The sequence below is a fragment of the Megalobrama amblycephala genome, linkage group LG15, assembly GCF_018812025.1.
Source record: "Megalobrama amblycephala isolate DHTTF-2021 linkage group LG15, ASM1881202v1, whole genome shotgun sequence".
NCBI classification, from domain to species: domain Eukaryota; kingdom Metazoa; phylum Chordata; class Actinopteri; order Cypriniformes; family Xenocyprididae; genus Megalobrama; species Megalobrama amblycephala.
The window spans coordinates 33,968,527-33,991,136 of NC_063058.1; the positions used below are offsets into that span (position 1 = coordinate 33,968,527).

Sequence of the window (22,610 nt, forward strand, 5' to 3'; positions counted from 1 at the left end):
TGTCTTCTTAAATGCTTGTGTTGACAAACCAATGATCCAGAATGTATTTTTGAAGTCCTGGAATACTCATGGTCTACTAAAGTTCCTTTTTTATAGTCCATGAATTGCACGGAATAGTTAAATATTTTAAGCGGAGCCTGTTTTACCCTATACAACAAGTTTTGAAAGTGAGTCAACTTCAGTTTGAATAAAACCGTATTAAACATTAGCAGCATCTACAAAACATGGGCTGCATCTGAAATCGCATTCATCCCTACTATATAGTAGGCATATGTCTGAATTCACAGTATTCATAAAACCATAGTCAAAAAGCAACCGGATGACCTACTAATTCTGAAGTGTGCATACGATGGACACTTTACTATCCCATGAGGCCACAGGAGAGGATTTGTGAATGACAATGAAGTTGGCAGGTCACATGGTAATGACAACATGATGAATGTAGTATGTCAGATTACAATCAAACGACACATTCATACTATATAGAATGTACTTTTTTACTGGTCATGAATAGGGTTGTCAAAAGTACCGACTTCGGTACCAAGTCGGTACTGAAATTTTAAAAATGTGATGATGCCAGAAAAATTTGACGATCCCCCTAGAATTTTGAGTGCTGTTGAGTGGATTTTTAAATGCTTCTGATTGGCCATTGGGTTCAGGCACTCAACAGATACACCTGCTTTCAAACGCTCCCGTGTGTATCTGTGTAAGCACTCGGTAAGGAGTGTAAAAGATGCCAATTTAGAACATGTTTTTGAAGCATTGATCATTGTAGCCAATCACAGATGTATCTATTGAGCACATGAACACAATGGCCAATCACAGACGTATCTGTTGAGCTTGTGAACACAATGGCCAATCAGAGGCATTTAAGAATCCACTCAACAGCACTCAAAATGCTAGGGGGAAATGCTGGTATCGTCACATTTTTAAAATTTCAGTACCAAAGTCGGTACTTTTTACAACCCTAGTCGTGAAGTAATTACATATTCAAAAGTAGTAACTAGAGACTATGAGATTTCAGATGCAGATACAATCATCTTATCAACTGGTTGCGACTGGGTTCTCCAAATCTGGGCCTGGAGGGCCACTGTACTTTAGAGTTAGCTTGTTCAGGTGTGTTTGGCCCCGTTTACACCTGGTAATAAGATGCATTTTGTTCGATCGGATCACAAGTGGACAAAGCTAAATACAGGTGTAAATGGGGTCTACGATGTTTTGAGCTTGTCCACTTTCAACCACTTCCAGATGTAGTCAAAAACGCATTCGACCGGACTGCTTTCGTAGTGTAGACGCTCACTGCCTACTCTCCGACTACTGACCTGGTGTGGAAACATCATGGGAAGCACGCTAGCCAGACAGGATTTAATGATGGATGATGGAACAGTAGAAATGCAGCGGTTACCCCGGAAACAAAGCAACCGTGCTAGTGAAGTTTTTAAAATGCTCCAAACAGCCATTCATTTTTTTGTAATCTCAAACTTAATAGGCTATTTATTTTCAAACTTAAACATTTTTATATTTTAATCTGGACTACAACATGCCCTAATGATTAGAAATGTTCTGATTATTTGTTATTGTTCAGTAAAACTTTGAGACATACGGCTTCATTAGTTAACATGTTTATTCATTATTACCAAACTGGCAATTAAAAATACTTATAAAGCATTAATTATTCTTAGTTAATGTTCATTTCTTAGTTACTGTTAATAACATTACTAAAATCAAAAGAACTTATTTAATGGACCTGAGATAAAACTAACAATGATCAGTTGTATTTCTTAACTAACATTAACAAAAAATACTTTCTGTAACAAATGTAGCTATTGCTCAATCTTAATTAATGTATTAAATAATGAGACCTTATTGTAAAGTGTTGCCTGTTGTTCTTTATAGCCGAATTCTTTTGCACTTTAATCTGTTTGAAAATGTTACTTTATATATTTTTGGTGTATTGTATTATTGTATTTAAACATTCAGAGTTCTTTTTGTCATTACAAAAAGAGTTCTTAAACCTGTTATACTATGACAACACTTTTTTTTTTGCAACTTATTTCAATATCGTGATAATACCGTATACCGTGATAAAAGCTTCAGCAATTAATCGTAACATGAAAATTTGATACCGTCACATGCCTATCCAAACGTAACATGCACTCACAGCGTTCAGTGTGGACTTGAGGCTGTCAGAGCAGAAACGAATACTACTGCTCTCCGTATGTTTTTCCCGTCATCTCCGGGCACATTCATATGTCAAGAACTTAATTTTGTCCATTAGATCAAAAGATCTGAAAAAACCTGTACATTTACCCGCCCATAGACCCTCTCCTCGAAGAAATCAGGACAGAAGTGGTTTAAAGTGTACAAAAGTCTACTACCCCCATCTACTTGTGATCCGATCAACCAAAACGCATCTTAATACCAGGTGTAAGCAAGGCCTTTGATTAGGGTTTGAGCTTAACTCTGCAGGACAGTGGTCTTCCAGGGCCCTGCTTTACGAGCTTTCTCTTACAATGACGTATTTAATGAGTCTCATTGATCCTTTCTTGCCCCTCAGATTTGTCCTGTACCTGCCCTTCCGTCGCCTTCGGCCTCTCCAGCTCAGAGCTGCGAACACCGAACAACAGCAGCAGAATGTGATGGTAGCGCAGGTCCCTAAGGCCACCAGTACGGTGTTGGCCGCCAAATGCCACACCGATGTCAAGCTTCCATCCCCACCGGGTCGAGGTGCGTCACCAGTGGTGATGTTCCGGCTGATGTAACCCTTAGTGTCGTTGGGGTACGGTTGACTGTCCACCGTGCTGCTAGTAGGGGCAGTTAGAGAGGAACTCAAACTATTGGTGGTTGGCGAGTTGCCCATACGGGTGTGAGTTAAAGTAAGGGTCAGGTGTCTAGGGGTTGTAGAGCCATCAGTGGTGATTGTGGCAGGACTGGTGGTTGTTGTGTCACTGCTAATTGTCTGTTTTGGTTGGGATAGAATAGTAGTTTGGGTTGGGGTAGTCTCATATGCAGGGGTAATTTGGGTTGAGGTTTGTAAGGGCAGGTTTGCAGAAGTTAAGGGCTTCCACTGTGGCGTCTGTTGGGGATTGAGGGTAGAGTCCATTTTTGGCTGTGGCGTAGTTGATATAACACGTTGAGCAGTTGTAGCTTGTACTGTCTCGTATGCAAGGGTAATTTGGGTTGAGGTTTGTGAGGGCACGTTTGCAGAAGTCAAAGGCTTTGTGGTTGTTAAGGCCTGGGTCTTGAAAACAGTTGTTTGTGCTGTAGTTTCTGGATACTCTTCCGACTTGGCAGATGTGGACTTTGAAAGCGAGGTAGGTTGCGACGTGGTTAGGGTTAGGGGTTGTTGTGTACTTGTCAAGATCTTGGTAAAGGATTGCGTAGTGTTTTGAGAAGCCGTCGCCAAAGATTTTGTAGTCTGTAGAGTCTGTAATCCCAAAGGCTGTTGGGTAGTTGAGGAACTTTGAGCTTCATTGATTGGGATTGAGGTCAAAGTAGAGTCAAAGTAGTCAATTGTAGAGTGTGGGTGGGCTGGAGTTAAATGATCTAGTGAGGGGTTTGGGATGCTAGTAGTTGTATCAGGTTTATCCGTCTGAGAGGTGGTTTGTGTAATATGATGCAGGTTTGTTGATGGCGTCTGTTGGGGATTGAGTGACGTAGTTGATATGATGTGTTCTGGTGTGCTTTGAGTAGTTGTAGCCGGTATTGTAGTACATCGAGGGAGGTTATGTTGTACTTCAAGTGTAGTAGGAACAGCGCGAGCGGTTTGTTGGGGGGTTGTGGGTTTTTTTGTGCTAGTGGAGGCAGGACTGATGGAGCGGACGGGCGGATAGTTGAACTGACGCTTGTCGGAGGTCAGCGGCTCTGAAACATTGAGCCGCGAGGAAGACATGTGAGGCAGAACACGCACATTGGTGGTGAAGTACTTCCCAAACACCAACAGGTCAGGATCCACACCTAAGCAACAGATATCGCAATCAGATTATTTATGAACAGGCTTGTAGGCTGAGGGAATGTTCATTTCATCCCCAAATGCCTACAATTCTAGTGCACTCAGTAAATCCTTTAAATTATGTAGAAAAGGAATTTTACATTGAAGACTTTTCATGTAGGCATGCAATCCTCATTAAAAGAGAAGGAAAGATCATCACGGTTTTACATTTCCTCAAAACAAAGTAGAGTTTGGTGTGCAGTTTCTCACCTTTAGTGACATTATAGACGATGACATTTCCTCTGTGGTGAGGAATGCAGCTCTCAGCGGACGGACATTGCAGATGAAAGCAGTTCACACTGTCCTGAGTGGTGTTGAAATGAAACACAGCCAGGTTGCAGGAGACTGTGCATGTAATTCATAAATTAATTTACAAAAGTCTATTAACAAGGTCTTTCTAGTTGTTGAAGATTATGAATTATACTTAGAATATAGATTTATGCATTTCCATTATATAGTGCAACCACATTCTTCAAAAAGTCAAAACGATAATGTAATTACACATTTATTTTTCATGTTTAATCATTCATTTAAGAAACAAATACCACAAAATGTCAGTTAAAATATACTATATGATATAATTATATTATTTCACTTAATAGAATTCCTATTTATTAATTTTTAAATGCATTTTACCTCTGCTATAGCTTTGTATACAAATCTAGTTTATACTTTTAACTTGGCATTGAGTACAATGAATACTGTTGACACTTACTGCAAATTGCTTATGATGTTCCATAATTTGTAATTTACTAAAAGCATCTACTATAATAATGAATGCAAATGTATGCATTAGAGTATCTGTATTATTTTATGTGCATTATGTAGCATTTGTATTGTATTGTCGAAAAAGTATTTGGACTCTACAGTCATAATGTCTAAATGTCAATTTTGTCAAGTTAAACATTTCACAGAAATAAGTTTGTGAGGTTCAAAATGAAGACACACTTGGTCACTTAAAGCATCTGAATGTAATTGCAAATGCTGCAGGATTTTTTCTCTTTACTAACTTCATTCTGCGTCATCATTTCTCTTTTGATCAACTGTTTTGGTGATTTTTTAATGAATGCATGAAGTTCACACAGATGATCTAGCAGAGGAACCACGTTAACGTTCCTCTAACTACAAACACGTGTTGTCGTGTTTGTTTGGTTTATCATGTATAAAATCAGCCAAACGTTTTTTGTGAAACGTTTTGCTTGCGCTGTCTTTCTTTCAGATGAATAACACTTGCTTAAATGTTTTGTTATTTAACGCAATGACGTTTTTGAGTATGACAGAAGTGCTCTAGGGCTACTTTAGTTAGTCAGTTCTTCAAATTTAAAGCATAAACTCACAGTTTGGCGTAAGACAGCAGGCTCTGCTGCATTTTAGCGCAGACTCCTCCTGATAAACCTTCAGGATGTGAGCTCCTCTGCGCTGAGACTCCTCTATGTCCACATACAGTCCTGGAAATCTGCGGATCCAGCAGCTCTTATAGTAAGATGTCGGAGAGCAGCTGGAGTCCGAGGAGCAGATCAAACCCAGAATCCACAGCAAACTCCATGGAACGGTCATTGCGCGCTTCATTCGGCTTATCTGCGAGGCTGGACTCGAGTCATCTTGTTTTGAAGCGCTCGTGTGTTTCTGGCGCAGGTGAGCGGAACCTGCGCAGACCGTAACAGGTGTGTGATGATGATGATGATGATGATGATGATGAACGCGCGTGAAGCGAGCAAGAGCGCGCCAAGGTTTGGAGCTCATCCCTTCATTTATTCTTTCAAGTAAATAAATGCCCAAATAGTGTTTTTTTAAAGATAGAGGCTGTTTATTTGTCCTTCATTTTGATGTTTCAAAACATTCATGACATATTATCTGCAAATTCTATGCAAATTCTATAACTTTTTTTGTATAAACATACAATAATTTCGTTCTATAGCTTGTGTGGCTTGTGTCTGACCCCTTCAAAGGAAGTCAAAACCAAATCGAATTATGTGTAAACATAATAAATAAATAAATTGTACTTATTCTATAGACCTTATGTAGCCCCGCCCCTTTTCAGCGCTGCTGTCTTTTGACATCCGGTTTATATGTTTATAACTGTTCGTTTTGAAATTTTCCTGGTCTACTAACATTTGTTAAAACATCTGCTTTAAACAATACTCATGATAACTCTACATTAAGTAGGCTAAATCCACTTCACCAGCTAATTATTCTTTGACAGCGTTGCCACAGGGCTTCCGCAAAAACGGAAGTTCAAAGACAATATTCTAAAGATGGCTGCGCGCACGTTTCTCTGACTCATATGGTCTTTATAAACAATTTATTCATGCTAATTTTCATCCGCCAAAAATAGTCGCTCGATCGCGTTCGATTTTTTTTTTTTTCGGACGAAACATCGTCAAAATAAAAGTACTGTCATTATTTATCACTTTATTTAAAGGTGCAATATGTAATATTTTTGCAGTAAAATATCCAAAAACCACTAGGCCAGTGTTATATATTTTGTTCACTTGAGTACTAACAATATCCCAAATGTTTCTAACTATTTGTAAATCGTGAGAAAATTGCAATTTTAACCAAGGCCTGTCAATGGCGTCATACCTGCGTTACCCTCGGTTTCCGGTTTTATTTTGTAGAAACAATGGAAACACCAAAGACGCTTTAATATTTACATGTTTTAATAGACAAGGGAACAACTGTTGATATATTTATAAACTAATTATTGTTATATAGCTCAACATGTTTAGTCTTATTGTTTAAATCTAATTTTCTTGATTTTCTGCGAGTACCATGCTTTACCATGCCTCAGAGAAAAACACTATTTTGTGAAGTAGCTAACATAGCATAATCAGATGCAGCTTTATTTTTAGTAACAGTAATACAGCATTTTCTCCATCATACAATACGTTTTAAAATTAATTGCATGTCATTTATCAACACAAGCCATCCAGTATTTAATATGATATTGTAAAATCAATCTATCTTACTGCAGTGTGTAACAGTGTCTCACAGCAGCTGCCGAGCGAACGCACAGAGTAACGTTATAACATCATTTTCAACACACTCAAATGTATCTAATATGATAAACAGAGCTGCGTTACCTCATACTCATGACCGGAAAAGCGGAAGCGGCGCCGGCGACTGTGTCATAATAAAAGTCCCGCTGCTCTTGAGCCGTGTTGATCAATCGCTCCAGCTCCTCGTTCAGCTCCACAACACTCGCTCCTGCTCTGCTTCATACTACAGTAATGTTAATAATCTCATCCATGAACATGATTTCTTCCCGAGTCTAATCCCTATTCTTTTGCACCGTCCGTTGAGATGAAAACTACATGTCCTAAGATTCTGCTCTAAAACTTGACATCATTAAGCTACGCCTTTGTTTTGAATAAGCCTCTAGCGACCTCTAGCGGACAAAATTATTACATATTGTACCTTAAAGCAATGGGGCACAGCAAATCGTGCTATTCTGTAAAGTAATTTCATAAAACAGCAACTAAAATACATTAAGAAGAACTTTAAAAGAAATATTAAATGTTTGTTTAATTTTGTACAATGAATTGTGTTTGGCCTGAACATGACGCAAACATACTTTCTGTAACATTAATAGAACTTTTTTTTTTCCCTGTAATGTCTTCTAATGTTTTTTTAATACTTCTTTCAGAATGTTCAAAGAACATTCAAAAAAGTAACATTCCATAATGTTTACAAAAATATAAAATGGAATGTTCCCTTTACGTTCCAAGAAAAGAAGTTCTGTAATGTTCAGAGAACATTCAGAATACACATTATTATTGTTAATAATTATAATAATTATATTTTAACATATACATTTAGGAGGTGTTACGATCAAAATATCATAAAATGCTAGGTCTAATAAAATAATAATAATGATCGTAATAATAATTTAAAGGGCAGATATTTCTTTTGTATGTTCTTGAAGACGTTGCGTTGATTCAATGTACAGATCTTGTAAAAAATTCAACTTTGATTTATAGGTGTTTTTGTTCACTTTTTTTCAAAAATTCAGCATTAAATGTTATATCAACGTTGTTTCAACGTTGAAACAACAACTGACAATTTTTCAACCATATTTCAACATTGTAGCTCAGTCATGTGCTGGCTGGGAACGTTTCATAACGTAATGTTCGCTGGGATATGTCCCGTGCCAGCTTGCCCTGTGGAACACCATTGGCTCTTTGTTCCTCAGATGAGAAGTGTTTGATTCCTCCTGGAGAAATCAGAGAGGATTATTCTAACTGTGCAGGCCCGGATTTCGAATCACAGAAGCTGATACTGTTTTCCCCGTTTGTGACTCATTTCCACTGTTTGTGTGTGTTACAGCCATGTTTGCCAAAAGACCCCTGGATCAGGTAGCCGAGTGGCTTTCACACTCCATTTTCCAAAATACAGCAGATCTATGAAGGCTGCAAATACTGGCTGGAGAATGAACTCTCAGAGCCAAGGTGAAGTTGTTGCACTGGGATCAGCCTCGAGTTTGCCAGGTCAGGCACTGAGAGGACACAATCCAACCCGAGGGAGTCGGGAATTTGAAGGGCAAATGTTTAGTTTGACATGCACCATGAAAACACTTAACAGATTAGACACTAGTGGCATTTCTTGCTGTTACTAAGAATGCTGATACTTTTATTCTGACATTTACAGGAGCCTGGAGTTCAGATAAGTTAGTAAATGAAGCAACATCATCATTATTATACTTTTACAGCATCAGAACAATAAAATAGTATTATATTTTATTATGATTTTTAATGATTGATGAACTACAACATGCCACTAGATGGCGCAGGATCCTTTTGAAACTCAAATGTCACGCTGATTGGCTGATGGATCCCAAACTTGAGCTGTGACATCAAAGGTAGTAGAAAGTAGAAATATAAGTTCATATCATACTTTGGAAAAGTACTGGCACATTTACTAATGATAATATCCTGCAAGATCTTAGACATTATGTTAGGACACTATGAATCTGACTCTACTAAAGACAATGTTTGCTTTGTTATAAATTTGTCTTTTCAAATTCTATATGCACTACAATGAAACAATTTTTCTTGTTTTAGTTTCAACATCGTTTTACATTCAGTAAATAAGCAAGTTTAATAACGACAAAACAAAAATAACATCTTATTCAACAATCTTTTATCTTCTGTGTCATTCTCATAAGTTGCTTACATCCAGCGTTATTTTTGTTTTGTTTTTGCACACAAAAAATATTCTCGTCGCTTCATAACATTAAGGTTGAACCACTGTTTTAATGATGTCTTTAGTAGCTTTCTGGACCTTGAAAGTGTTTATATAGCTGTGAATGGACGAGTCATATACCTCTCAGATTTCATAAAAAATATCTTAATTTGTGTTCTGAAGATGAACGAAGGTCTTACGGGTGTGGAACGACATGAGGGTGAATAATAAACTTGGGTGAACTAATTCATGAATTATATCATTGTCATATAAACATACCCTTTTTCATAATTGAACTAGAAGTTAAAGGTGCCCTAGAATTAAAAATTGAATTTACCTTGGCATAGTTGAATAACAAGAGTTCAGTACATGGAAATGACATACAGTGAGTCTCAAACTCCATTGTTTCCTCCTTCTTATATAAATCTCATTTGTTTAAAAGACCTCCGAAGAACAGGCGAATCTCAACATAACACCGACTGTTACGTAACAGTCGGGATCATTAATATGTACGCCCCCAATATTTGCATATGCCAGCCCATGTTCAAGGCATTAGACAAGGGCAGGCAGTATTAACGTCTGGATCTGTGCACAGCTGAATCATCAGACTAGGTAAGCAAGCAAGAACAATAGCGAAAAATGGCAGATGGAGCAATAATAACTGACATGATCCATGATAACATGATATTTTTAGTGATATTTGTAAATGGTCTTTCTAAATGTTTCGTTAGCATGTTGCTAATGTACTGTTAAATGTGGTTAAAGTTACCATCGTTTCTTACTGTATTCACGGAGACAAGAGCCGTCGCTATTTTCATTTTTAAACACTTGCAGTCTGTATAATTCATAAACACAACTTCATTCTTTATAAATCTCTCCAACAGTGTGTAATGTTAGCTTTAGCCACAGAGCACCATCAAACTCATTCAGAATCAAATGTAAACATCCAAATAAATACTATATTCACATAATCTGACGCATGCATGCAGCATGCATGACAAACATCTTGTAAAGATCCATTTGAGAGTTATATTAGCTGTGTGAACTTTGTAAATGCACTGTATTATAGTCGAGATTTAAAGGGGACGCACACGCTGAATCGGTGCATAGTTAATGATGCCCCAAAATAGGCAGTTAAAAAAATGAATTAAAAAAAATCTATGGGGTATTTTGAGCTGAAACTTCACAGACACATTCAGGGGACACCTTAGACTTATATTACATTTTGTAAAAACTGGTTCTAGGGCACCTTTAAACAAAATTATGATCACCAGAACAACAGAAATAACTTCAAATCAGTTTCAAGGGATAACACACGCTCTTTATTCCAAATATCAAACTCTTATCTGACACGTTTGTGTTTAAGGTAACCGTACTGAAATAGAATCAGGTAAAATAAGCAGTTACATGTTTGTTTTTACAAGCCCTTGTGGAGAAAAGTCATGAATCTCTTGCCACGAGTGCTTCCTCAGATCACTATGAATTTCATTCAGGTTAGTTAGACTGTTTTAAAGGGATAGTTCAACCAAAAGTGAAAATTACCCCATGATTTACTCACCCTCAAGCCATCCTACACAGCAAAATCCCCAGAGTTAAATCAGCTCTGCTCAGAGTACATATGGTCCCTCTCTAAATAGTGTTAAAATAACACTGAAGCAGAGTTAAAGTTAATGAGATAATTAAGCAATTAATTAGGTGATGATTATGCATTAGTGATGAACACCTGCTGTTTACAAGCAGAATCACTGAAAAAAAGAACTGACTTCAGTCACAGCCTAATTAATTGCTTAATTATCTCATTAACTTTAACTCTGATTCAGTGTTACTTTAACACTATTTAGAGAGGGACCATATGTACTACTGTGTAGGTGTATATGACTATCTTCTTTCAGATTGGAGATTGTTTAGTACGTCGCTGAAGTTGGATGCACGTCGAATGCATATAGCTGTCACTTGTTATTTTAATTTTAAAAAAAAGTTTTAAATAAGAATATTTGTCTTACACAGATCAATTCGCTTCAGAAGGCCTTTATTAACCCCCTGGAGATTCATATTTTTATAAATGGATGCATTTTTTTGTGGGCAGCCATTCACAACCATTATAAACAATCCCAGATTGTGTTCGTCTGAAAGAAGATAGTCACATACACTTAGGATGAGGGTGAGTAAATCATGGAATAAATTTCATTTTTGGCTGAACTATCCCTTTAAGTCGAAGTTTTCAACATCCAAGAATATGGCTGATAAATACAATGCAGCAAATCTACAAAAAAACACATCAACATTCAATACTTGAGTCTGTCGTTTGGCGTTCACGTTTGCCCTGATATATGAAGGAAAGTCCACTTTTGGTTCGTGAAAAAAGCTTTAGTCCGGTAGATGACCATCATTCCCAGCTGTATTCCATACTAACAAACACTAACACAAACACTTTGGGGCTAAAATGAGATGAGATGAAGAAAACCAAAAAACTTTCTCATGCATTTCGTCCTGCTATTACAGTTCCCATTATACAAAACAAATGTCATGACATTCAGATTTCCGATTCCGGCAGATCCTCTGCGTGTGCCTCTGAACAGGAGTATTAGAGAGTCATTTGCCCTCTGTGTCCACGGCGACTCTTGCAGAAGCGCAGGAGGTTTGGGCTGTGGCCTGGTAGGGGGCGCTGTGGCACTGTGGCGTCTGTCAGTCTCGCGCTCAGTCTCAGTCTTTCAGCAGTCTGTAGATGTGATGCTGGGCTCCGTGCTCACTGGTGGACACTTCAAACACGTAAGCGATGCATAGCAGGATTTCTAGAGTGTCTCTGTTGGTTACCACCTGAGACAGAGAGAGAAGCAGACATTCAAAGAGAGTTTCGGCAATATTTCTGATTGAAACAGGATCAACTTGAGACTTGATTGCATGGTGAAAGTGTGAATACCAGGGATTTACTAGTTACTTTCTTTGTAATAACGTTGAATGAATTAATCCACATAAGGGTTGATGTTCATCGCTCACAAAACATGAATGCATGTGGATCTTTGTGAGGACATTCATGGACACTGCAGTCTCCAGCTCCTCACACTAACCCTAACATCACACTGCCTGACTCGAACCCAAACCATAAACATACCGGCCACATGTCCTCACTCCACTGGTCTGAAACTCAAACCAGTCAAAAGATAGTTGTACAAGTACACACACACACACACACACACACACACACACACACACACACACACACACACACACACACACACACACCTCACTTTGGCTCATACAAAATGTTTGACAGCAAATGCTGATGTTATATATCTGACCAATATTTTAGTTTTGAATGATTCACTAAACACACACACTCACACAGAGACACACATATGCACAGAGACAAACACACTCACAAACAAACACATACATGCACACAGACACACAAACACACTCATAAACACGTACAGACACACACTCACAGTCAGACACATACAGAGACACAAACACACACTCATAGACATACACTCACACACAATCACACATAAAGACACACTGATAGACACAAACACACACACAAAGACACAAACACGCACACAGACACACACTCAGACATACACTCACAGACACACACAGAGACACAAATACACACACTCACACACAGACACAAACACACACACACAATCACACACACACAATCACACACACACACACACGAACACCCAAACACAAAATCACACACACAATCACACACACACACACACACACACACACAAACACACACTCACAGACACACACACACACACACACACACACACACACACACACACACGAACACACAAACACAAAATCACACACACAATCACACACACACACACACACACACACACACAAACACACACACACAATCACACACACAATCACACACACACACACACACACACACACACGAACACACAAACACAAAATCACACACACAATCACACACACACACACACACACACACACACACACACACACACACACACACACACACACACACACCTCACTTTGGCTCATACAAAATGTTTGACAGCAAATGCTGATGTTATATATCTGACCAATATTTTAGATTTGAATGATTCACTAAACACACACACTCACACAGAGACACACACACACACAATCACACACACACACACACACACACACACACAATCACACACACACAATCACACACACACACACACACACACACACACGAACACACGAACACAAAATCACACACACAATCACACACACACACACACACAATCACACACACACAGAGACACACACACACACACACACACACACACACACACACAATCACACACACAGACACACAAACACACACACTCACAGACACACACAATCACACAGACACACACACACACACACACACGCACAATCACACACACACGCACAATCACACACACACACACACACACACACACACACACACACACACACACAAGCACACACACAATCACACACACAGACACACAAACACACACACTCACAGACACACACAGACACACAATCACACACGAACACACACACACACACACACTCACAGACACACACACACACACACACACACACACACACAATCACACACAAACACACACACACACACACAAACACACACACTCACAGACACACAATCTCACACACAAACACACACTCACACACACACACACACACACACACACACAGACACACAGACACACAATCTCACACACAAACACACACTCACACACACACACAAACACACACACACTCACAGACACACAATCACACACACAAACACACTCACAGACACGCACACAGACACACAATCACACACACACAATCACACACACAAACACACTCACAGACACACACACACACACACACAATCACACACACAAACACACACACTCACAGACACACAGTCACACACACACACATCACACACACACAATCACACACACAGACACACAACACACACTCACAGACACACACACAGACACACACACACACACACACACAATCACACACACACACACACACACACACACACAACACACACACACAGACACACAATCACACACACAAACACACACACTCACAGACACACAGTCACACACACAAACACACTCACAGACACACAGACACACAATCACACACAATCACACACACAGACACACAAACACACACTCACAGACACACACACAGACACACTCACAGACACACACACACAGACACACAATCACACACAGACACACGCACGCACACACACTCACAGACACACACACACACACACACACACAGACACACAATCACACACACAGACACACACTCACAGACACACACACACTCACAGACACACACACACACATACAGACACACACTCAGACACAAACATATATATGTGTGTATGTATGTGTGTGAGATATATATATATATACAGTATATTACTGTGTGACAGTCTGTACACTAGAGTGTGTGAGTGTGTGTGTGTGTCTGTGCGTCATTCACTGCCGCTCTGCTCTGTCTGAGCTCTGTTGTGTCAGTGAGAGCGGTCATTGTCTCGGGCTCTCAGCGTCCCACACACTGGACACCAATGTTCTCCAGACAATGTCCTGTTCGCCGTGACTACAGCCTCATTTTTCATTTCCTCAACAGCCTTGAGTTTATAACCACTGCTGACATTAAACTCAATTAACTCACAGTTATTGCTGAGGAGCTGGAATCAGTTCACAATGGAGGAACATGCTGGGAAGAATAAAGAGTTTTGTCTAGGACGCTTTCACGCCCGTGATTCTGTTACAAACTTTTACCTGCAGAATGGTGAAGTTTTCAAGTACGCTGTTCATCATGTATTTCTCCGGTAGATGTTTGAGTTTATGGATGAAGTTGATCATGTATTCACACAGCGGTGATCGATGGATCCTGAACACGTATCTGCCGCTCTCGAAGCGCGCGTACTCCGTCTGAACGAGAGAGAGATGATTATTGCTTCATCCCTCTGTGCAGAAACGAGCTCAAGCCGAACACAAGTCACATATACATGCCATATAATAGAATTATGATGACTTAATACTATGATAGATTTGCATATGGAGGCGATCTTTCTCCTGATCTGGGCACTAATGTCATTTGTTACGGCCTTTAAAACAATTCGATGGACCTGTGTTGGTCATAAGATGCTTTTGGTGTAAAATAAGTTGTGACAGTTCACATTTATTCAGTACGTACAGATCTCGCACACACTCTTACCTCCACCTTTTCCACCACCTGTTTCCCAAACGAGCAGACTTTAGTGGAGGAGGTGATGATCATATTTTCGGAGCTCTCGTACTGACTCGATACGCCGTAGAAGAAGCTGCTGTCGTCCTGTAGGTTGATGCTCAGATCTGCCTGCAGAAGCAGATCACACTCATTCAGACTGAACACACACAGCTTATAGACACAAGAGTGGAAAAAAAGTTCTTCAAAAGGTACTGTGGTGGTATCATACCATGATATTGTTATATATACCATAGTAATGAATAAACCATGAATCAACCAAGAATACCATGAATCAACCATCAGGCAATGTCCAAAAAAACATGTTTTTTTGCATAAAAATAACATACATATACATATTTATGGCAAAAAAAAACATATATATATATATATATATATATATATATATATATATATATATATATATATATATATATATATATATATATATATATATATAGGCATAAAAAACTATGGAACTACAATATACGGTACTATATATAATATATGTTTTTGCATTAAAAAAATTATATATATATAATATATATATATATTTATTTTATTATTATGAAGCCTTAATAATATTATGGATTTATGCATTTAGACATTATTTTCATGATAGTTAAGTATATTTTCCCCCAAAATATCATTATCATAATGCAAAAAACATATCAGTTTTCATATATATAATATAATAACTTGATATATTAAATATTACTTGTAAATGTATAATATTTTTATATTACTAAATAGTATTATATATATATATATATATATATATATATATATATATATATTTTTTTTTTTTACTATTTATACAAATAAAAATAAATATATATTTTGCACCAATAATGATCAAATTGGGGTAAAGTGTGCTTATTTGTCATGCAAAAAAATAATATAATAATGCAAAAAAATGAAAAATCCTAAAATAATAATTCCGTGCCCCTCCCCCACCAAAGGCTAATCTGTGCTGCCACAATTTCATAATGAACCAAAAATATTCAAACGTAATAGGCTACATAACGTTGCATAACGTTGTTTTGCACCATTGCTTTGGCAAAGCATCTGTTCAACGAACTAAAATCGAAAGTGCGATAAGGTTTTGTGCGCCCTTATAAAATTGCATAAGATCGCATTTTAATACAATAATGTGAATGAAAAGCAGTATAATGATGCAAATGAATCATTGAATGTTTGTGTTTTGTGTTCTGGAACAATCAGGAAAAAGTTGGAGTGATTCTGTCTGAAATCTAAGAGTATAAGCGTTCCAAAATGAAAGCGTCAGGTGTAGAAATATCAGATCATGCCCTGTTTATGGGCCTGAGCTGATGAACAGACGGGTCAGGGCAGTTCTAAAGTGATCATCACATCCCACAATTCACAGCAGCGCAGACGTAAAGCAGCTTCACCTTTTCCCCCTGCGTCCACGTTCTCATAACGTCCCATTAGGAGCGCACCACCATCCCTCTCCCCGCCGGACGCCCCGCCTCCGTCCCCCCCTCTCTACTTTATTCCCTCGTTTATCTTCATTTCTCCGCTCAATCGGCACTCCCTCGCTCCGCTCTCTCTCTGCGAGGGAATTCATCCAATTACAATCAACTACCCGCGACGCTCCAAATCGAATTACCGCGTCCGGCTGCCTGTGTAACAATTTAGCACGGCCGGCTCAAATCCGATTCCGAGCGCACTTCAAAAGCACGGGCCGATCCGTTAGGACAGGGCCGCGAGGCGCGGTGTGAGATGGAGGCCATAGCCGGCGTGGAAATTTAATCTAGAATGCCATAGCTTTGGACAACAACCTAGCGGGCCTGTCAATGTCACCATGACAACCTGTGCCCGAGGACGCCCAAGTCATGACCTATACTTATGAGCGCAGGAAACGGAGGCCTAGCGATGTTGATGTTGTTTTTTATAGCCAGATTCTTAATGGACTTAATATATCTAATGTTTCTTCACGGCCACCTGTACGGTCACCAGAAACCTGAAAGGCCTTGGGCTCTGATAAAGCTCTCAGAGGCTCTTTAATGGACAATCTGAGTGTTGTTGGGTGTCATGATGACAACATTTCTGTAGTTGATACCAGTGAAACCTCACGATTCTCCATGCCTCACTAAAATAACACATTTTTACTTTATTAATTGTGCTTCAATGACATACAAAGTATATATATAATATATATGTATATTTATATGCACACATATATATTTATATTATATATATATATATAATATATTATATGTATATACAGTATATTTATATATAATATTATTTTACTATGAACTTACACTTTTAATTGTGCTTCAATTACATAAAAAGAATATATATAATATATATGTATATTTATATGTATATATATATATATATATATATATATATATATATATATATATATATATATATGTATATATATATATATATATATATATATATATATATATATATATATATATACAACTTTCTAAATAAGAGATTGTGTTCAATTGCATGTTTATATAATATAATAATATAACATATATAAAATTATATTCAATTAATATTATATATAATATTAAATATTTATAGATTATATTACTTTATATTATAAATAATATAATATTTTATATAATATTTTTTATATCTGATATGCTATTGTACACACTCCCTTATTTAAAAAAAAAAAAAAAAATATATATATATATATATATATATATATATATATATATATATATATATATATTAATTAAATTGAAACAATATCAGAGAGGAAACTGTGGACTCTTATGTTGTTTTTCCTTTGGTTTTCTTCCTGTGTTTAGTTCCTGTTTCCTTTGTTCCTGTTGCTAGTTTGGTTTCTCGCTCATTTGTTAATTGATTATGTTCACCTGAGTCTGGTTTGGTTCCTCATTCAGCCATGTTTAAGCACTCAGTTTGGCTATTCTCTTTGTCCTGTATTGTATTTTCATACATGAAGCTGTCACATTGATTCTTGTCTTCTTTGTTTTTTTTGTTTTTTTTTTGTCAATATAATAAATCTGCTGCAATTGAGATGCTCTGCTCCTCTTCCCTTGACTGCATTATTGCTTAAGTGACGTGTTTTTTAGTATGGTCTACACCAAAACAGACAAACAGCGAGTATAGTCAGACCCGCAGTAATCTCACTAACACAACAAGGCAACGATCAAGCACTTGAACAATACTTAAGTCTCTCTCTGGAGGCTGGCGGCTCTATAAATATCTGGAAGCGTGTGGTTTTGGGGGGAGTGACGGCACGAGAGACAGGTGCCCCAGCTCAGATTTCTCTAATGAAAGAGCAGACGCTGTCACTCTTCCCGCTGAAGGTCCAACATCCCGTCCTCTGAAACCTTTCTCCAGAGGGTCACGCACCCAGTGTCCAGCAATACAGATTTACAACAGCCAATAAACTTTTCATTTGGTGTTCATACTTATTTAAAACTTCAAATGTCTTATTTAAGCAATAAGATACAAGAGACCAACAACATGTTACAAGCCACTGTAATGGATAATTGGTAAATTTAGGCTAATTTTATTTTGCACGTAGTTACATGTTTGTGTCTCTTCCAAAGCCAAATGTATCCTGTATTCCATTGATCCAAAATTGGATTTGGAAAAAATAATAAAAATATCTATGCAAGTATATATATATATATATATATATATATATATATATATATATATATATATATATATATATATATATTTTTTTTTTTTATAAATTAATTCTTATATAATATATATAAATTTATTTTAAAAAAATGATACACGTTTTTTTAATTAATAGTTTTTTTATAAATAAATTTTATGTAAATATTTGTATTTTTGAATTAATATATAAAATATATTATATATAATATATATATATAAAATGTAAATATAATATATTTTTATGAATTAATTCAATATTTTTACATAAATGTAAATTATATTTATAAATGATAAATGATATATATAATTTATAAATATAATTATAATTAATTTATAATATATATCTTTATAGAATTTTAATGAATTATTTTTTATAAATTTATTCTAAAAAATTTTTTTTATATATTTTTAAATATTTTAGAATATATAAAAATAGAAATTATATATATATAACAAATATATTATATACATTTTTATAAATGAATTATATATTTTTTATATATTTTATATATTATATGTTTTATATATTTTTTTGTAAATATATATTTTATTATATATAATTTAAAATTTTTCATAAATTAATTTTATTTATGTACATTTTTATTTCTTGTTTTATATATATATATATATATATATATATATATATATATATATATATATATATATATATATATATTTTTTTTTTTTTTTTTTTAAGGACCTCTTATATTATTTAAACTATATGAAATATCCAACAAGTGTAAATTTAAGAAATTGTTCTTTAACACGTACAGATATAACTGACTAACATGGCACAGCAGTGAATAACTAACTTTGGTCTGATGGTCCAGACATAGAGGTTGATTCATGGTTTGGGACGTGTCTGTGAGGTTCTTACCCAGAACTTTACGAGGAAGAAAGCGTTAGCCGGTCCCTTCTCAAACAGCTCCTTCAGCCCTCCTTTCTTCTCTGGGAATTTGTCATAAATTTGCCGTATGTCCACGGCCTCTAGGTACGGATCGCTATACGTGGGGTTGGACTGACCGATGTGTACAAACAGGTGTTTGTTGACCTGTAAGGAGCAAATCTACGTAAGTATAGGCCAGTTTGGTGCATATAACCGTTAGTATTAAAATGGTGAAGCACTCACAGTCTCTGGATCCTGAGGTTGCTCTAGGAAAGCGGAGAACTCCAGCATGCGCAGTTTGGAGCTGGCGATACTGCGACCCTGCCAGGGCGGTGCGCTGGAGGACATGGACAGACCCGTCGCGCTTTCATAACCTGAGGGACAGAAGAGGAAGCCATCGTGACGTGTATAGATCAGTGTATTGTTTGTAATTCTAATCAGGTGTAGCTTTTAATGGCACTGACCTGTTATAGACGGAGGACCGGTGGCCTGCATGACAAAGTTTTGTTGGGAAAACGGCTTGATGCTGTTTGGAAAATACAACCAAATATCAGCTTTTATGATGTTTCTTGATTATGAAAAAAATGTAATTATTAAAAAAATTGCTAGTTAATAAAATAATATAAAATATTTTTATATAAAAGATTAATATATAAATAAATGGATGTTATATATATATATATATATATATATATATATATATATATATATATATATATATATATATATATATATATATATAAAATAATTAAATTATATATATTAAAATACTTTTTTGAATATATATATTGAATATATATAATATTAAACATATAAATAATACAATATAAATAATTTAAAATATAATACAATTTTATAAAAGATGATATTTCATAATAAAAATATATTAATATATATATGTAAATATAATATATTTTATATCATTTGTTTTATGAATTAATTTAAAAATAAAATATTTATGTTTAACATATCTATAACACATCTATAACATCTATAATATATATATACATGTTATATATAATAAAATAAAAATTATACATACATTTTATATATAAATATATATTTTCATATTTTATATATAGATTATATATAACATGTATATATATATATATATATATATATATATATATATATATATATATATATGTATTATAGATGTTATAGATGTATAAAATATATTTACATATATAAAAATTATATATAATCTATATATAAAATGTATATTTATATATAAAATGTATATAATTTTTATATATGTAAATATATTTTATACCTCTATAATATATAGATGTTATATAGATGTTATATATAATAAATCCATTTCTTTTATTGAATATATGTTTAGCATTATATAAATTATATACATAAATATTATAATATAAATAGTAGAATAACAATTTATATAAAAGATTAATAAATACAAACAGATATTATATATAATAAAATTCACTGAATATATGTTTAGCTTTATATAAATCATATACTTATTGTAATACAAATAATATAAAATAAATAACATTTCAATATATATTTAATTTATTATAAATATATGTTATAATTAAATCCATTTATATATATATTGCCTTATATAAATGTATTTATAATATATAATATAAATAACATTTCTAAAAGACAATATCATATGAAAAATATAAATTCTATAATTCTATTAAAAAAAACTATAATTTTATAATATAAAAATATAATATACATTATATGCAATATATACAGTTCATATATAATGTATTAAGTAAATGTTTTCTCAAGTCAAGTTCGGTTTGGCTTCAGTTTAACCTCTGTGACCGCAAGACATACTTTCAACCTGCCCAGACGTGCAACCCTTCCCTAAAGATGATTCGACCAAAACACTCACACAGAACAAGAACTTACTCTTCAGGACCTGCGGTTTGTCCTGCGAGAGCTCCATGCCAAAACTGAGACACGAAAACAGAGACATGAAATGATTAGCCTTCTTCTAGAGCTGAAAGCTCAAAGCTGTATGATGTTCAGACGCGTCTCACCCCAGCAGCTGTGGGGTAGGCCGGCCGCGACAGCCCCTGCAGAGCCATCTTGTTCTGAAAGGCCGTGGCGGAGATGATCTGGGCCGACGACATGCTGGACATACTCTGCATGGCTTTGTCTTTGGCTGCCTGGTCCTTTCAGAGGACGACAACATGAAGAACATCAGAAATGTTTAACCCATTAAACTGAAGGTTATGTGTATTATTATGTATTTCGTGGCCACAAATTAGTGAAACGTGGACGTATTAGTAAGTCATATAGGAACAAATTCTTAATTCATGGCCACGAAATACATAATTATAATATAAAATAAAAAATTATAATAAAATATAAAATTAAATGAGTTGTTCCTATACGACTTCATTCATTCCCACAAATCACTTCAAACTGCCCGTTTAAATGAATCGATTAAAGAACTCAGTGATTCAGTGATTCATTTCTAAATGACATTTTCTTTAATTGTAAACTGAACCGTTTAGAGCAAATAAAAAGGATGAAAAATATTGAGATGTTTTCTTAGATTATATCGCCCAGTTAGTTTACTGTAATCATAATTCACTTCATTTAAGAACAACAGAAGTCAATGGAAAGTCCTCATTTGACAGCTGTGTGTGTGTGTGTGTGTGTGTG

General features: G+C 35.7%; 2 protein-coding genes across 4 annotated transcripts in view; both read right to left on the reverse strand.

Moving 5' to 3' along the window:
- Positions 1-2,059: 2,059 nt before the first annotated feature.
- LOC125247579 (mucin-5AC-like) lies at positions 2,060-5,675 on the reverse strand. Its single transcript, XM_048158948.1, has 3 exons — positions 5,329-5,675; positions 4,202-4,336; positions 2,060-3,957 (listed from the first exon to the last, which is right to left on the reverse strand). The coding sequence occupies exons 1-3, from the start codon at positions 5,558-5,560 to the stop codon at positions 2,495-2,497; spliced, it is 1,830 nt and encodes a 609-aa protein (XP_048014905.1). The 5' UTR covers positions 5,561-5,675; the 3' UTR covers positions 2,060-2,494.
- A 5,584-nt stretch (positions 5,676-11,259) lies between these two features.
- The window catches only part of LOC125246696 (transcriptional enhancer factor TEF-3-like), a 43,774-nt gene continuing 32,423 nt past the window's right edge, over positions 11,260-22,610 (reverse strand). For all 3 annotated transcript variants that reach the window (XM_048157650.1, XM_048157649.1, XM_048157648.1), the window contains 8 exons: positions 21,980-22,114; positions 21,849-21,892; positions 20,423-20,484; positions 20,202-20,332; positions 19,950-20,123; positions 15,419-15,559; positions 14,980-15,132; positions 11,260-11,989 (listed from right to left, as the gene is read on the reverse strand). In XM_048157650.1, the coding sequence (XP_048013607.1) occupies positions 11,876-11,989; positions 14,980-15,132; positions 15,419-15,559; positions 19,950-20,123; positions 20,202-20,332; positions 20,423-20,484; positions 21,849-21,892; positions 21,980-22,114 (954 nt within the window). In that variant the 3' untranslated portion in view covers positions 11,260-11,875. The remainder of the gene's footprint in view (positions 11,990-14,979; positions 15,133-15,418; positions 15,560-19,949; positions 20,124-20,201; positions 20,333-20,422; positions 20,485-21,848; positions 21,893-21,979; positions 22,115-22,610) is intronic.

What these genes read in the sequence shown, in the direction of transcription:
- LOC125247579 (XM_048158948.1), bottom strand. Translation starts at nt 5,560, where the DNA reads ATGAAGCGCGCAATGACCGTTCCATGGAGTTTGCTGTGGATTCTGGGT. An exon ending in CTGCTGTCTTACGCCAAACT is followed by an intron (nt 4,337 to 5,328) that starts GTGAGTTTATGC and finishes TTACATGCACAG; the next exon opens with TCTCCTGCAACCTGGCTGTG. An exon ending in CGTCTATAATGTCACTAAAG is followed by an intron (nt 3,958 to 4,201) that starts GTGAGAAACTGC and finishes TCTGTTGCTTAG; the next exon opens with GTGTGGATCCTGACCTGTTG.